Below are 17,168 nucleotides of genomic sequence, written 5' to 3'. Positions count from 1 at the left end.
GGTCAATCCCTGGGGGTCAGTCCTGGGGGTCAGTCCCAAGGATCAGTCTCGGGGGTCATCCCTGGGGTCAATGCTGGGGTCAGTCCTGGAGGTCAGTCCCGGGGGTCAATCCCTGGGGTCAGTCCCAGGGATGAGTCTGGGGGGGTTAGTCCTGGGTTCAGTCCTGGGGTCAGTTCTGGGGGTCAGTCCCAGGGTCAGTCCTGTCCAGCCCCCCCCTGCCCCTCCCTGTGCTCCCCTCATTGCCAGGGCTCAGCCCGGCGCTGCCCTCAGTGCACAAACAGCGGGGAGGAACTTGGTATCCTTTTATTTATAAACAAATCGACGTAAAATAAGTGCAGAGGAAAGCACTGGCTGCCCCCCCGGGGCCTGGCTGCAGCAGGGCCGGTCACACCGAAGGCTCCCAGAGCAGCCCCAGCCCGGGCCGGCAGCACAGGCGGCGCTATGGGACAAAAAGCCATTTTGCCTTTTTATTACTTTGGGGTTTGGGGTGTTTTTTTTTTTTTTTTTTTTGCAACTTTGCCCCTTAGGGGTAAACCTGACTCAGTGCAAGAGCCTGGAGGGTTGGTCACCACAGGGGCCCGTCCTGCTGCTGGCCAGGCCCTGGAGGCTGCAGGGGAGGGGGTGAGCTGTGGCTCTGGATGCAGAGGGTGAGCTGAGGACAGGAGAAGGAAGTGCTTGGAGTGGAGTGGAGTGGACATTCCATCCCAGCCCCTTTGGTCACTGCAGAGGAAGCGTGTCTGTGTCTGTGTTTGTGTGTGTGTTGGGCACAGTGGGGACAGCCTGTGCTGGCCCCACCAGCCCAGCCCTGTCAGCCAAACCCTGTCCCAGCTCAGGCCAGGCTGGTGCCAGTGATGCTCAGTGGGGTCAGAGCAGCCCCAGCCCCACAGGCAGCCCCCAGCTGGCAGCTGCTGTCCAGGGGACACTGCGGTGGCTCCACTCCAACAGTCCTCCCAGTGCAGCTGCAGCAGAAACATCTCTGGGGCCACGGGAACCACTCAAGTGCCATCAAAAATAAATACATTAAACTGCCTGAGACCAACAGGTGCCTCGGGAAGGGCAAAGCCCTCACAGGAAGAGCCACGCCAGGACAGGTCACCACCCTGGATGCTCTGGCCAGACCCAAAACTCTCTTGCACACGTTGAGCTGGGACAGACCAAAACTCTTAGAGGAGCAGGAAGGCCCCTGGGAAGACAAACCTCAACAGCTCTGGCATAAAATCACCGAGAGTTGCGAGTTCAACACAGGTAGAAAAATCATCTCATCGTTTGAAACAGACGACTCCTTAGTAAAAAAAAAAATTCCAAAATGGAAAAAAAAGAAAAAGGAAAAAAGGCGAGAAGGATCAGCCGAGTCCTGCAGCATCCAGGCACCTTCAACACCAGCCCAGGCCCTTCTGTGCCAGGGGCAGGCCAGGCCCAGCCCTGCCCCTCAGCTCTCCCAGCTCACTCCACGCTCCCACACGGCCTCCCCAGTCTGGAATAAATACGAAACTCTCCACCCCTGGCTCGGTGTGCCCAGCTGGAGCCAGGTCAGGAGCTGGGAGCAGGCAGAGCTGGGTGGATGGGCTCCCCCAGTGTGGAAGATGGGGCTGGGTGGTCAATGCTCTGAGCTCTCTGTGGTGCCACAGGGCTGAGGGTGGACTGGGGCACCTGCAGGCTGGGCAGGCTCAGTGCCCAGGGGCTGAGCCACAGCGAGAGCAGGAGGAGCTGAGGCAAACACCCAGTCCTGTCCCCACGGGCACTGCCTGGAGTGCTGCCCCATCCCAGGGAAGCAGCAGGAGCTCAGTGAGAAGTGGTGGCTGGGCTGCAGGGAAGAGACTCTCCGCTTCCAACGCCCGCAGCTCGAGTCTGGTGCAAAGCCCAGCTGTGCCGGGCTCTCCTGAGCTCTGTCGGGCCCGGCCGGGCGGAGTGTCCGAGGAAAGGGGAGTGTGTGCATGCGAACCTCTCGGCAGCTGAGCGCGGCTGGGGACGGCCAGGAGCTTCCAGGAGCCATCCTGCCACGAGTCCTCTCAGAACTTGCCTTGCTTTAGCTTGTCGATGTGGTAAGTGAGCTTCAGGGCTGGCCCCAGCTTCAGCCCCATGTATTTCATCATCATGTCACTCCGCAGCAAGAGCAGGGCTTTCCCGTCGATCTCCTGCAAGGGTGAAGGACAGGGCTTGGGATGGCCCCTGGGAACCCCAGCCAGGCTGGGCCCTAAATGCAACAGCAGGGCCCAGCAGGGTGTGAGAGCCCTGCTCAGCATCATCCCAGTATGGACATCCCAGTAGGGACATCCCAATATGGAAATTCCAGTATGGAGACCCCAGTATGGACATCCCAGTGTGGACATCCCAGTATGGAGACCTCAGTAGGGACATCCCAGTATGGTCATCCCAGTGTGAACATCCCAATAGGGACATCCCAGTATGGATAGCCCAGTATGGACACCCCAGTAGGGACTCCCAGTATGGTCATCCCAGTGTGGACATCCCAATAGGAACATCCCAGTATGGAGACCCCTCCCAGATGTAACACACCCCCCCATCAGTACAGGACCCGTGGCACTCACGTGTTTCCTGAAGAGGTCAGCATGGGGGCCCAGCTGTGGGTCCGACTCCCGGATGAACTGCATCACCTCCTCCACTGTCCAGGACGAGGGGTCACGGCTGCTGAGCCGGGCCATGTCCCGCGAGCCCAGGTACCTGTCTGACCCTGGGGAGGCCACACAGAGCTGTTAGTGGGGATCCTGGCACCACCCCACAGCCATTCCCCCTCAATCCACCACTCAGCTCCTCTCCCACAGCAGGGCAGAGACACAGCAAGGGGCACGTCCCAGGTGTGCCCCAGATTCCTGCACCGAAGGAATTATTCCCTCTCCTTAGGCCTGACTTTTCAGAGCAGCCTTCCATACTGAGCCCTTATCTCCTCTCTCAAGCCCCACTGCCCTTGTTTGTCCCCAGCTCCCACTGCTCCTTGTCCATGGCTGACACTTCCCACCTCAGCAGGACACCCCACTGCCATTCCCACATCTCTTCCCAGGCACAGTTCCTCCTCCCCTCCCAACATCTTTATCACATCTAACATGGCAAAACTGCTTTATGTTTTCACTGTCTGCACCTTCTGAACCCACAGGTGACCTCCTGTTGTCCAAAAGCAGAGCTCGAGCTGGTACAGGTCCTGCTTCCAGCGTGCACAGCCCCTTGGCTCAGCTCTGCCTGAAAACCTGGGGGAGGCACCAGCAGCTTGATCTTTTCAGAGGTTTTTACTGATGCCATGCAGCTAAAATGATGCTATTTGCAACCCCACATGCTGCAATGAGCAGTTCAGCTCTCCTGCCCCTCTTCCTCCACACAGAGAAGTCCCACTCATGCATCTCTCCATCCTCCCAGCCCCACCAGGCAACTTTTGACTCCCCAGCCATTCCCAATCCATCCTTATGGACTCAGACACACATTTATCACTAGGACACAGTTCAGCTCCTTCCTGTTCCTCTCTCCCCACTGACCTCCAGGTCCACCCAGTCACCAGCCAAAGGAGAAATGTCACCAGCCCACACTGCCACCTGCCAGGTGCCATCACACCTAACAGAGCTGTGCAGAGCCCAACCTCTGGTACTTGCTGAAGTTAGAAAGGTGTGACTGGAGTTAGAATAGACCTTCAGTGCCCAATTTCCATCAGCAGGGCTGTTCTGAGCTCTTACCCCCAGAGCTAAGCCTGCGCAGGGCAGAGGTGCTGCCCTGGCTGAGGCTAGAGGGCTGGTGCAGGTGCCTGTATCCTGGCAGGCGAAAGTCTCTGGAGCTCCTGCTGTGGCTGGATGAATTGACAGAGTTCAAGGCAGAGTCCATGGGGTCCAGGCGAGGCTCTAAGGGCCCTGGGAGGCCATCTCCCAGGACAAAGGTTTCACCTGGAACGCACCAAGCTGCGGTTAGTGCACCCGAACCACCACGGCCCCACGCTCCTCCCCTGTGGGGCAGAGCCACAGCAGCAGCAGCAGCAGCAGCAGCACTCTCTGTGTGCCTGTTGGCCAGCCTGCTGTGGGGTTATCACTGGGTAATTGCTGTTCCCACCTCAGGGCACTCGCTGCTTTTTCTTTGCTTTTAGGTCTCTGGGGTGTGTCCAGAAACAGCAGCACAGCCTTCAAATCTCAGGTACAAAGTGCTGGTGTGCAAATGTTACCCCTGGTGACCCACTTGTCACTCACTTTGTGCATGGACAAGTGTCATCTCACCTGTTCTGGATGCATAAAAAATGGTTTGCTGACTCATGGCTATTCATTAAAAACTTCAAACCTTTCCTGCACTCCCAGCATTGCATTTCAGTCCCAGACTGGACACAAACCAGAGCTGGCTGCTCTGGAAAGCTGCTGGAAATCCCCTGCCCAGCCAGACCCACCTGTGGGTGTCACTTACACCACTGGGTTTCCACTGTAGCTGCTTCCAAGCAACTACATTTGGTCTCCTGTTCAACAGGATAGTTCTGTTTGACCCCAAAACACTTCCCAAAACATGTGGGGCAGGGTGCTGACTGCCAGAGCTCTCACAGCAGGGATTGGCATCAGCAGAAGGAATTGCAGGGCCCAGTCTGGCAGGTTCCTGTCGGTGCAAGGCTGAGGATCCAAAACTCACCCTCAGAACTGACTTCACTCAACAATTAACACCGGAATTAATTCATGACAGGAATGTGCTGTGATGCATTCTGCAAATATGGGATCCTGTTCTCACATGCTGCTGATCACACACCCAAGGACCACAGATAAAGCCCTGGGAGCATGAATTTTTTTGCCCAGGAGGTAAAACTGAAGGTACACAGTGACCCCCAGGTTCCTGCACAAGTGAGTGCAGCCTGGTTGGGCTGTAACACTGTGACAGAGCTGGGAGGTTTGTGGCAGGGTCAGTACAAGAGAGATTGAGGGTTTTCCTAGAAACACAAGCACACAGGGAATTTCTCAATGAATGAAACCTCCAGGGAAGGGAGATGAGGCAAGAGGGGAATGATTACTGCCCCTGGGAATCATCTGTAGACAAGATGCTCTTGCAAGTGGCAGGGCTCAACTGCACTCAGGAAAGATGCAGAATCCTTCACCCTTGATAACCAGAGCTGGAGGAGGAGGAGGTGGCTGATCCTTAGGCAGATTTCCTTACACAAACTGTTGGATTTAACTAAAGGCTGGCAGTTGGCACATTGTAGGGAAATATGCCACAATTAGTGGCTGAGAGGCAGGGAGCAGATAATTAAAGTTTAATTAAACAAATAGTGCTATAGACTCAACAGTGTCGTTTTACTGCTAAAACACGGGAGTTTGGCCACGAGCACAAATGTGATTTGCACTATTCCTGAACACCCACTGCTTCCAGCAAGTGATGGGCTGTGAAGGCAGGTCCCCACTGTGCTGGGACTGCAGTGTTTCACTAAAAAGCCACACAAACACCACTGGATGCAAGAGAAAAAAACAATGTAAGATGTGAGATCCTCTCCCCATGTCTCTGCTTCTTGCCAAATGCACAGTGAATGGAGATGTCTCACTGCTGCTCACAGCCTTCCATATGGGAAACTGGGGTGTGTGCAGGAGCTGCTGCCTGAGACAGAGTTCATTCCCATGAGAAGATGTACCTTGCTCAAGAAATACTCAATATCTGAGCATTTCAGCTGCATATTTTTAAAGTATATCCTCTGAAATGCAAATATTCCTGCCTGAACCTCAATTTCATGGTGGAGGAGGATGTATTCATTACAGCTTTTAGCTGTGGGATAAGAATGAATTTCTAGATGGAATTTGAAACTGCACCTCATTGCTCTCTGCTTGGGTGAAGAACAGAACCAGAGCAAGTGCTGCAGGAAGGATCGCCCCCCTCACATGCAGACACACTTCCTGCCCACTTGTTTTTCTGTGTTTTTCTGGAAGGGGCTGGAGAATTCTGGCATCCAGATGGCACAACCCATTTGAAGGCCAAGGGATAATTGAATAGACTTTGAAGGAAACTAAGAATTAATCTTGTAGAAACCTATTGAAGGCTCCTCCTTGGAATTACCCATTATGGAAACCTTCTCTCATCACTGACAATACAGAGTGTGCAATATTTACCACCCAACCAAGGCATCTGAATCTTTGGAGCTTCAACAACAGGCTGAACACTGCAGGTCCCACCTGCTGGGGGAGGAGCAGGGGCTGGGCTGTCCCAAAGGTCTCCCAAATGCAGTGGCTGATGAATCACAGAGGAATGAAGGAAACCAGCACCCATTTGGAGGTGAGAAACAGAAGTGGCCTCGGGGAACAGTTTTTGACTTGTCAGTATGGTGGACTAGATGAGGCACTGCCACAAACCACCTCTGTCTTCAGCTCCGTGACAATTAAACCCCACAGTTTTAATCACTAGATAATGAGGCCACTAGAAAATGTCCATCATAGAATGATGAAATGGTTTGGGATGGGAGGGACTTTAAAACCCATCCAGTCCCAACCCCTGCCAGGGGCAGCAGCACCTTCCACCACCCCAGGCTGCTCCAAGCCTCATCCAGCTGGCCTTGGAGACTTCCAGAGATGGGGCAGCCACAGCTGCTCTGGGCTGAGCTCAGAGACAGGGTCAGTGACTCTGCAGAGCACAGGACACAGGGATGGACACAGAGCAAAATCACCCACAGTGGTGCCAGGCTGGACACTCACACCTGGAATCAGCAACCCCAGCAGAACCAGGGAAATGGGGATTCTAAAGGCACAGCAACAGAGCATGAAGCCACTGAAGTGTGAGCCCACCCAGGAGTCTCCAGCAGTTTTTTTTAGGGATTTCAGTCATATAGAATTGTGACTAACACCTTGGCGGATTTCACCATCCATTAATTAAAAGCTTCAGTAAGATTAAATCTTCAGTCTGCATTATGAAGGGTTTGCAACTTGGAACAAAAGTGGGAGTGCATTTTTTGAAGATTACTCAGTTCAGGGAGTCCTCCAGCTACCTGGACTTTCTGGAAATCTCCCACATGTGCAAGCAAGGGACACCTGTGGATCCCACATTGTAGAGGACACTCCTGCAGCTGCTGTTGGGAACATCTGCACCAGTGGTATCCCCAGGGACTCTGGGAAGGAGCAGCAGTGGGATGGGAATGGTGTGGCTGAGCTGGTGGAGTCACTGACACCCCTTGGCTGTTTTAGGGAGGTCTGTGAGGAACAAAATGAGATCCTGGGAAAGGGCAGCAAGTAGCTGCACATCAGCATCTGTACAACAGGCTGCAGCAAACCCTCAGGGAAAAAAATATCTGAGGGCAGATTGACTGAGGCAGCTGGGCAGGTCGAGCACTGTTAATCCCATGCGCAGCCAGGGAAACTAAAGCAGATTATGTGGTGAGAGATGATGAGTGTCAGGGTTAGAAGGAATTCCCGCTGCATTCCACATGCCTGACACATCTGTGTGGGGAACCTGCCTCACCACACAGCAGCTCATCCACTCCCCCTCTGGAATACCAAGCACAACCCAGGGCAGGGACAAGCAGAGCAGCTCCCTGAAGCCAGGACAGGGCGCTGGGAACAGCCAGATTTGGGAAGAGACACGCTGTGCTCACCTTCCAAAGGGTGACGGTCATTCTTTGGTAACTTGGGGGAGAGAGGAGCACTGTATGGAGGGGAATCTTGGGAATAGCGCTTTGTACCCCGGCCTGGTCCCTGCAGAGAGCCGTCTAACGAGCTGCTTCTGTCTAGGAAAAGAGAACAAGCCCTCTTTAGGAGTGGAGACCTCCTGGGAAATGCAGTCTTGTCAGAGTCCCCTGAGCCTTGTGTGCATCGCCAGCCTGGGCACCCACCAGCTGTTCAAGCTGCCATCCAGCACACCTGGCAGGGCTCAGCAGAGCAGAGTTTGTGGATTTTCTCAGAGAAAAAGGGTGGTGAGAAAACTGACAAAGAATCATAGCCATGTTTTGCTGTATTTCACCCAAATATCACCTCTAATTGACTTAAATCCATTTCTCCTCGTTCTACACCTTGGCTCATCCCACACAATTCCTGCTCACCCCACTGGCACCATTCAGACACACGTAACCCTTCGACAAGGCAAACAAGCCTCGGATGATTTGAACCCCTCTGTGCCATACACAGTGCTAAAATAAACCCTACTCCAATTTTCAATCTCCCCCCTGAGGTGCTGTCACTGCTGCTCCTCTCCAGACACATCCCAAGGATGGGACTCTCCATATCCTGCACAGGGATGGGCTGGGACAGCTCTGCACACACGGCGTCAGTGGGTGGATGGACAAGGAATGGAGGCACTGACACTGATGGGGACAGCAGCCAGGTAAGTGACACAGAGGTGGCAATCCCTGTCCCAGCTGAGGTGCCCCTCCAGCTGCCCCCTGCCCACACAGGCCAGCAGCTCCCAGCTGGGCCCTTGCAGCCACGGGTGACAAGTGAGAGGTCACAGCGTTCCTGGGGGTGGGCACAGAGGGGTCAAACCCTCCTGCACAAACTCCAGGAGCCAGCAGCAGCCTAGAGCAGCCCTGACAGCTGGAACAGGGCAGGGGCAGGAGGGGCAGCAGGCATGGGGAGCAATGGGACCGACACCAAGGGAGATGCAGAATGCCCAACAAATGGGGGTACAGGTGGGGGGAAGCACCAGATGGGCACAATTGATTGATTAAGGAGAAACACAAACCTGTTCAATCAACACCCTTTAGGGAAATGAAAGAGCTGCTTGCACTGAGGCCCTGGCACTCCATAAGAGTATGACCAAAAATTACCATGACATTGCCAGAAAAACAAATTCCATCCTCAGGATGAGTTCCTGTAAAAAACACTCACTGCCCAGAGAGGAGAACACAGGCTCTTGGTAATGTCCTTTGGACAGCCCTGTGTCAAACTGCACCTTCTTCACCCAACAGCCACAGAAACACAACACAAGGTGATGCTTTACAAAGGTTTCATCAAATTTTGGTTATTTTTTTTTTTAAAGTGGTTGATGTTAAAAATAATGCAAACACAGCAGGTCAGATTATAGAATTTAACCCTAGGAATCAGAAGTGAAGTCGGTGTAAATTAACAACCAAAACCAGAATTCTGGTTTTAAAGGCCAAGTTTTAAGAAAATACAGAAATGGAGTAACACACAGAGCTGTACTAAGATCATCAGGAATAAAAAGAAAATGCCTTCAGTTCCAAAATGACATAAACCTCATGAATGTGTATCATCAAAGAGGAAATAATCTGAGAGGGAAGGATATCAGTGGATAAATGCTCACTTTGAGAAGGATGCTGAGAACAAGCAGATCATTTACTTGGATGAAAAAAGACCCTGCAGGGGAGAAGGGAGGTTTTTAACTCATTCTGTGTTTTGGGACAGTGCAAAGGCAAAGATGGCCCCAAAGATGTTTCAGCCACAGAAGGAACAAACACAGGGGAGCAGAGTGAGGGGAAACTGTGCTGAAAGGTAAGGACTGAGAGAAAAGGAAAAAAGGATTGTCCTTGCCTCCCAATGACAGGACAGCTGGGAGGGATATTTCACCTCCCCTGCCTTGGGAGGCTGGTGGGGGGAAGAGCAGCTCACCTGCCATGCCTGTGCTGCCCCATCCCTGGCAGTGTCCAAGGCCAGGTTGGATGGGGCTTGGAGTCACCTGAGATAGTGGGAGGTGTCCCTGCCCATGGCAGAGGGTGGAACAAGATGAGCTTTAAGGTCCCTTCTAATCCAAACCATTCTGGGATTCACTTCCAGCTGCAGCCATGCTGAGACTGGGGGCAAGGCTCTAAGGATAAAAGAACCAGGACAGGAACCAAAATATCCACCATGGACTAAATCAGACAACTGAACAGTGCCAGTGGATCTGCCTGAGGATCATCCTTGAGCCCAGTGTTATTTCATAACTGTAATAAATCTGGCAGAAATTTTAGAGATTTACAGATGAAATTCCCTGATGTCTTCCCACATCAGGCCACACAAAGCAGCATTTAAAATCAGGCAGGAAGGATATATATATAGAACCAAGAACCAGCAAGGTGGGAAATCCAGCAGTTAAATCCAGATGTGCACTTGAAGCACTGTCCCATGAGAAGAATGGAGTATGTGACCAGGACAGGCTGATCATCACCTGTTGCAAGGTCACAGTGACTAAAAGTGACTGCAGAGACATTTCCTGTGGCACCAGGTCCCCATGAGCTCCTCCCCAGAGTGCAGGGTGGCACTCTGGCCACTCCATAAAGTTTAAGCCAAACCAACACTGAAGAGAGCAAAAAGCAGCCAAAAGATGAACTCCTCTTAGGGCTACAACTGCTCTGCAACTACTTCCAGAAGAAAGAGAACCAAGTTGAGCTAAAAGACAATATTAAGACCAGGAGACACAAACGCCAAGTTGCCCAAGAATAAATTAAGGCTGGAAATTACAACAATTTCTAAAATCTCAGCATAAAACCCTGGAGCAGCCTCCAGTGGAAAGGCAAAATGTGCAAAGTTAATCCAAGAAGCAGCAGCACCATGTGCTGTGGTGCTGTAAGAGCAGGAGCCAGGGCTCAGTGGTGCAGAAGGTCTCTCCAGCCCTGTGTTTTCAGACACCTCCAGGTCACATCATGCTCATGTTGCTGTGAACAGCAGCTGCCCAGTTCCCTGCAAATGGCTCACGATGTACAGCTCAGTCTGTTTCTCCTTATTTCCATTTACTCAGTAAGGCAGAATGGCAGGACACTGCTGACCCTAAGGGTTGCTGCAGACTTTCCCTCTGCCCCAAACACACACACCAATCCCCCATGGCACCCACGGGGGTGCTCCTGCAAAGCCAGTTTGTTCTGGGAACTCACACCAGCTCCCAGTCCTAACCAGTGGCCGTTTACTGGAAGAACCAGCCCCATAAAATGCATTCCTGGACTGGAGAGGAAACAAGGCAGGACATGCAGAGCTGAAGGTGAGACCACAGCAGCCTTGACATCTGGTGTGATTTAAGGATGCACAACTCCACCCTCATTGCTCCATGACCAGCCCAAACTTCCCAAAATCACCAGCATTGTTTCCCTGTCCTCACCAGAAGCCACTGTAATGTGTAGATAATAAAGTTTCATCTTCTTTCAGGTGTCTGAGAAAGGTGTTACATGAGGAGATGCCCAACAAGCTCAGACACCAGGAGGAACTGCAGGACCAGGTGCTGTCACACCTCTGACTGTGGTTAATTCTTCTTTAAGTGCTGCAAACACTGAATCAGAGACCAGGATGGGCAGATCTCAGCATCGTGTCACATCCAGTGCTCTGCCTGAGTTTCCCTGAATTCTGATTTATACCTTTCCATTGTGCCCAGCAGCCCAACTCTTGGCACAGCCACCACCAACCTTCCGTGGGGGCTGGAAAGTCTGTGTGTGAGCTCATCCATGCCCAGAGCTGGGAGCTTCCCTTCACACTCAAGTTTTGTTCTCTCTCATGACGATAAGGTACCTCCACACTGAAACATGGGGATTTCTTCTGTTTGGCGGCTCCTCGGGGGAAAGTCTCCAGTCCCAGTAACAAGTCATGCTGTTCCTGTCCTTGCATATCCTACAGCTCCAGCCAGGAGGAAGCAGAGGATGGGAAGATCCTCTCACTCTCTAGACTCTGCCTCAGGTGCTTTGTGAAGTGCAATGAATGGAAACTGTGGCATTTGATTATTGCTCCTACACCTCGTGCTCCTTAAACAGTTCTTCCTAAGTGCCTGTCCTTTTATATTCATACAACTTTTGCTTTTCTTGCCAGAACCAAAATTATGCAAAGGATTAACTCTGGAAAGACCTCAAACAACACAAACAGCTATTTGCTGACTAGAGGGGGAAGAAAGCGAGACAGGAGAGGAGATCAGCACTTGTGAACCACCTAAGAGGGTGCAGCCAGCTTTGATCCTCTCCATGATTTGCACTGCTGGAGCAGGAGCTCCCCCAGAACCCCAGAGAGCCTGTGAGGCAGCCACCACCCCAGGCCTGCTGCCACTGCCCAGCGCTGTGGGGGAACTACCGGGCTTGATTTCCACTGTTTCTCCATCAGAGCAGTTTTGCAGCCTGACAATCTGCTCTGTGGCATGCACTCTCTTGCTGGGGTGAGCTGCTTCAATGCCATACCAAGGAAAACAAAACCACCTCTGCCTCAGATTGCTGCATGAGCATCACCCCTAACCAGGACACGTTGTCACTGAGGGCTGGATGCCCTGCCTGCTGCCAGCAGATCCCCAGCCAGCACAGAAAGCACTCTGATCTAATTAATTCCTATTTTCACACTGCATGTTATCAATCTCCCTTCTCATGCAGTGCTTCACCTGAATTCCTAACTGTATGAAGTCACCACAATCAGATCACAGGAAGCGGGAAGGACTGGGGGACGAGGAAAGGAGGGAAGACAAGGAGACAGCACGGATGAGCAGAAACCTACGGCGGAGATGGAAACCAAACTGAAAATGCAGCTGGAATCCTACACAACAAGAGCCCTGAGGGCATGTGCACGACACTGGGGTGTGATGTAATGAACCCTATGAGAGGGCTCTGGAACAGGAGCCTGCCTTCTAGAGATAAAATTAAGACATGGAGCACCTGGGTCCCTACAGTGCCGCCCCCGCCCCAGCTCCTACCTGGTAGATACCTGTCGTGGTCGTACTCGTGTGAGCGCTGCATGTGGCTGTTCTGAGTGAAAGGCTGGTTCCCAAAGAGGTTGTCACTGCGCAGATTGTGGCACAGCTTCTCCAGGAAGCGGAGGACGTAGGTGATACTGTTTACTGCTGGCAGGTTCAGAGTGTGCTGTTCCCGATCAAACACAGCTGGAGACAGAAACAAACAGAGCCCAACACGTGAACCCCCCGCCGAGGCGGGAGGCTACGCCCAGGGCCGCACACAGCCAGCTCCTGGATCTCAGCATCGCCGGGGCTGTCGAGAGCCAACAAAGCCACTGCCTTTCCTCTGCTGGGGCAGGCTGGGGCTGGCCTGCTGCACCCAGCACGGGGCCGGGGCAGCGCCAGGGGAGCCGCGTCCGAGGGAACCCAAAGGATTCGAGCAGAGGGGCCTGAGCTCGCAGATCCGGGGCTTAAAGGAAAATTAAAACCCGGGGTGTTTCTTGTCTTTCCGTGAGGAGCTGTGGAATCCCCCCTGTTGGGGCTCTTCCCAGGGCCGGGGCAGCGCGGGGGGCCGGTCGGTCTGATGGCAGGACTGAGCACTGCCTGCTCCAGCAGCTGTGCCCACAGGCCACGGGAACTGCTCCGCTCGGAGTCAGCTGCTGCCAGCTGTTGCTTCACTGACACAGATGTGTGGCAAGAAAGAGAAGACAGAACTCTTCTGTCTGCCCCTGGCCTGTGGCTGCAGCGAGCTTCAGGACAGACATCTTCCAACGACAGAATTCTTGCAACAACCTCTCTGGAGGCAAAGTGCTGCGAGCTCGTTCTCACCTGAGATGACCTCTCCCCCGTGGCCTTGTTTTAAGAAGGAGAAGACTGTTTTCTGATGATAAGCACAATCAATGCAGGCCTGTACTGCTTGCTGCAGGACAACAGAAGCTCGAGCTGGTCCAAAATGGTCTGGCAGCTGCTGAACTTTCTTCTTGTCTAGGTGGGGCCCAGTGCTGCCGTTCTTGTTCAAGTAAATGCAAACTGCCAAGATGAGAAATGTGTTTGCTGTTAACCCACTCGAGAAAGCAAGAAACAGATGCCTAAAATCCAACCTGAGAGATGCTGAGATTTTAAGACTGTCCAATCACTGACAAAGTGGAATCCACCACGACTGCCTGACTGCATCCTCACAGTGGAGCCGCTTCTAGAGGGGAATCACCTCCAAAATCTTCCTGCCTGATGCTCACCTTCCAAACTGCTGCTGTTTCTCCCATGCTCTCCCCTGCAGTCAGGCTGTAAAAATGGTTTCCATGCCAGCCAGGTAATGTGGCTGTGATGTTCAGAGGGGAAGAAGGAATTCAGCCCCCACTTTCTAGGGGTTCCCACAGCGTCTGCTTTTTAGGGAAACTGGCTTCTTTAGGTTCCTCTGAAAACTGGCCAATTACATTCTGGGGAAACAGAGGGCTCAGCCCATATCCAGTGCTTGACTCAACATGTCAAAAGCAGCTTTGCATTAGACTTTCCTGGCCAGATTCATCCTCAGCTGTAGCAGTGCATACACTCTTCACTGCTGCTCCTCCTCCTCCTCCCCTGTTCCCTCCTGTCCCTGTGTGCCTTGATATCCTGGGCAGATCATAGTCCTTCAGCACCTCCTCTGCCCCTTGAGCAGTTCCAGCAGCTGTGCCTTGCATGGTGTGGGAGAGCTCACTCACAAAGGGTGCTGCACACCCGACTGCCCCCAGGCACAATGGGGTGTCCCTGGAGAACTGTGGAGTCACCAGCATGCAGGGAAAGGGGTCCTTGCACTCAACAGGTGGGCTTGCAATCTTCCTACTTCATTATTTCCAATAGAATGATAAATGAACAGCTGCTCTGGACTCACACGCCTGTCTCAGGCCAGCCTTTCTGGACTGGTAAGGATTGCTGGTTTACAGCCTTAGGAAGAAATGAGACCCTCTCGGGGTGGTGCTGCCTGCCTGCTGCAGTTCCTAACTGTGCAATCCTGCCAAGAATGTGGTCCAAGACCCTCCTTACCTGTGGGAGCCTGCATGGCAGAGCTGGGGATTGTAGCAGCGTCCTGGGGCACAGTGCTTGTGTCTGGCTCTGGGGTACTGGTTGTTGGAGAGGTGGGTGCTGGGTTCAGCAATGTCCTAGGTTTCCTCTGCAGAAAAAGAGGAGATATTTCTCCTTTTACCCCTGCTCTCCTTTACCACCCGTGATCACTACACTCTCTCCTGTGCATCCAACAGACAAGGCACTGTGGAACATGACACATTTCTGATGGTGATGACGGGGTGTCTCAAGAACCTAGCAATCAATACGTGTGTATTTTACAAACCACAACCCTGAAAAATGACAAGCCTGGGATCTGCCACCTCTGTTTGACTCAGACTAAGCCACACACAAAGGACGGGAGAGCTTATTCTACCCTTTGGCCATCCTGTCATGCTCCCAGCATCTGCCATGCTACTCCACAGCCAAAGACACGGATTCTTGATGGAAATGATCTTTAGGACACAGACATTCTCTACAGCTCCAGGGGTTGGGCTCTGAGGATACTCCCAGCCCACATACACCCCTCTGCTCTCCTACTTGCTGCAGTCACACAGCCAGAGGCTGAGACAAATGTGCACGGACACAGGCATGCACCAACCCATGGCAGGACCTGCAGCACCTGCTGTTCACCCGCCTGCATCAGCATCAGCTTTTACCTTACTGCCAGGCTTGGGGCCTCTCTTTCTGGGGAATTTCAAAGGCTCCACTGACTTGGAGGGTGTAGGCATGGGGTGGTGGATTAGCGCTTTGGTCGTTCGACCACGCTTCTTCCCTGTTTTGCGACGCCTTTGCCCTTGTTGATGCCCCAAAACAGTCTTTGTGCTACTGTGCATGCTAGGTTTCTCCGAGTTTACTTCGGAGGCAGGTAAAGGGCTCTTTGGAATCACAACTGAAATAAAAAGAGAAAAAGCAAATGTAATTAAATCAGGTGAGAAGCAAAACAAGAGCAGCCTCCATCTTTATACAGTGTCACATGGAAGAAAAAAAAACCTGGAGTACTCCCAGACCCCTGGGCGGGGGGCACTGCTCTTCAGGCCAGAATAAAAAACAAACACATGGAGCTCAGCACTCGAGCTGGGGGACACTGGGGCTTAACCTGGATGGGCTGAACTCCAGAAGGATCATGCCTGCAGCCATAACTTCCTTCCTGAAAATAACTGGTACCTACAGCTCTTCCTTCTGCGAGTGGTGACCTGCCAACGGCCACGGCAAAGGCGGAGAGCCTTCCTAGGGAGGGATCAGTCAAGACCTGTCTGACAGTCACAGAGCAAACTGGAAATCCCCTCTCTCAAGGCTGACATCAAATCTGTTCTGTCCTTAAATTTCCAGCAAAGTGCAGTGGAAGGGACCAGCTCCATCCTCGCTGCCTGTGAGGATTATTCCTCCTAGCCCTGAGCAACAGTTCACCTCAGCTGAACCAGCTGCCCTCCTCCTCTGCTCCTACCAGAGGCAGGTCTGTTCCTTCTTATCTTCTCACTCTTTCCATCACAAAACCAGGTTTCTGGCATACATGCCCACAAATCCCCTAAATTTGGTCAGTCATCTTTCCCAAGCCTGCTAAAAGCCAGAGATATGCTGGCCCAGCCTAGCAGACCTAGTATTTCCTTCTGTTTTAAATTTCTGCTAAAAAGAAGCAAACCAAAATCCTGCTGCTTTTTGAAAACTGCAGAGTGATCTTTAGGATGTCTTGTTTCTCAAATCTGGAAACCACAACGTGTGAGCAAGGTATTAGGGGGAAAAAACACAAGCAAACACTTTTGAAATCAGGGGCTTTGTAGTTAAGGAAAAAAATGTTGGCCAGGGAAACAGAGTGCAATAGAAGATTGATACTGGGATGGCACAATTGTGGGCATATACAGATTTCTGTAATTTTAGGAGCAGTTACTGTGAACAAGGATTCATTCCCCTGGCACAATGAAGCTGTGGCTGCCCCTGGATCCCTGGAAGTGTCCAAGGCCAGGCTGGATGAGACTTGGAGCAGCCTGGGACAGTGGAAGGTGTCCCTGCCCATAGCAGGGGGTGGAATGGGATGAGATTTATGGTCCCTTCCAGCCTACACCAATCCACGATTCTAAAGCTTCCACACTTCAAAGAAACTGTGAAATATCAAAGGGATGTGGAAGCCAGGCCAGGGAGCATTTCATTTGAGATCTGCACAATGCTCAGTGTCTAAACCAAGCTGTGCCACAATGAGGTTTCTCTAAGGTGAAGGAAAAATTGAGAATTCTACAGACAAACTGTGAGGCAAACTCGTGTTCTCAGTTTTACTAGTGACAAACCCAGAGAAATGGTGCATTTGGGAAGTTGGCAGGCAGAAGGCAGAGCAGCTGGACTGCCTCCTTTGCTCCCAGGCTGGGACCACATCACTGGGAACTCAATGCCAGGAAAAAGGAGACTGCTCCCAGGTGAAGTTCTGGGGTGCAAGCTTTCACTGTATAATTTTATATTAAAAATTTTATGTTATTTCATCTTTTGGTGAAATAAATGCAAGAAAAATCTGTTGCCCACTCCAGCTGTAATAACAGTACACATAATAGTAATTTGCCAGGCTTGAAGAATTGGATTTGGGCAACAAAAGGCCATAGCTGGTTGCATGCAGATCCCATGATGGGACACCTCAG

General features: G+C 52.2%; 1 protein-coding gene across 4 annotated transcripts in view; it reads right to left on the bottom strand.

The window, feature by feature from the left end:
- Positions 1–288: 288 nt before the first annotated feature.
- Positions 289–17,168, bottom strand: part of SCMH1 (Scm polycomb group protein homolog 1) — a 55,099-nt gene continuing 38,219 nt past the window's right edge. For 3 of the 4 annotated variants that reach the window (XM_083879444.1, XM_083879445.1, XM_083879446.1), the window contains exons 9-16: positions 15,204–15,436; positions 14,527–14,653; positions 13,333–13,533; positions 12,526–12,711; positions 7,535–7,666; positions 3,681–3,884; positions 2,550–2,692; positions 289–2,135 (exon numbers count right to left, since the gene is read on the bottom strand). In XM_083879444.1, the coding sequence (XP_083735570.1) occupies positions 2,010–2,135; positions 2,550–2,692; positions 3,681–3,884; positions 7,535–7,666; positions 12,526–12,711; positions 13,333–13,533; positions 14,527–14,653; positions 15,204–15,436 (1,352 nt within the window). In that variant the 3' untranslated portion in view covers positions 289–2,009. The remainder of the gene's footprint in view (positions 2,136–2,549; positions 2,693–3,680; positions 3,885–7,534; positions 7,667–12,525; positions 12,712–13,332; positions 13,534–14,526; positions 14,654–15,203; positions 15,437–17,168) is intronic. The other variant, XM_083879447.1, reaches the window with a different exon arrangement.

The sequence above is a fragment of the Zosterops lateralis genome (genome assembly GCF_965231275.1).
Source record: "Zosterops lateralis genome assembly, chromosome: 28".
NCBI lineage: Eukaryota > Metazoa > Chordata > Aves > Passeriformes > Zosteropidae > Zosterops > Zosterops lateralis.
Note: the sequence above shows the minus strand (reverse complement) of the source record. Positions and strands in the feature narration are given on the sequence as shown.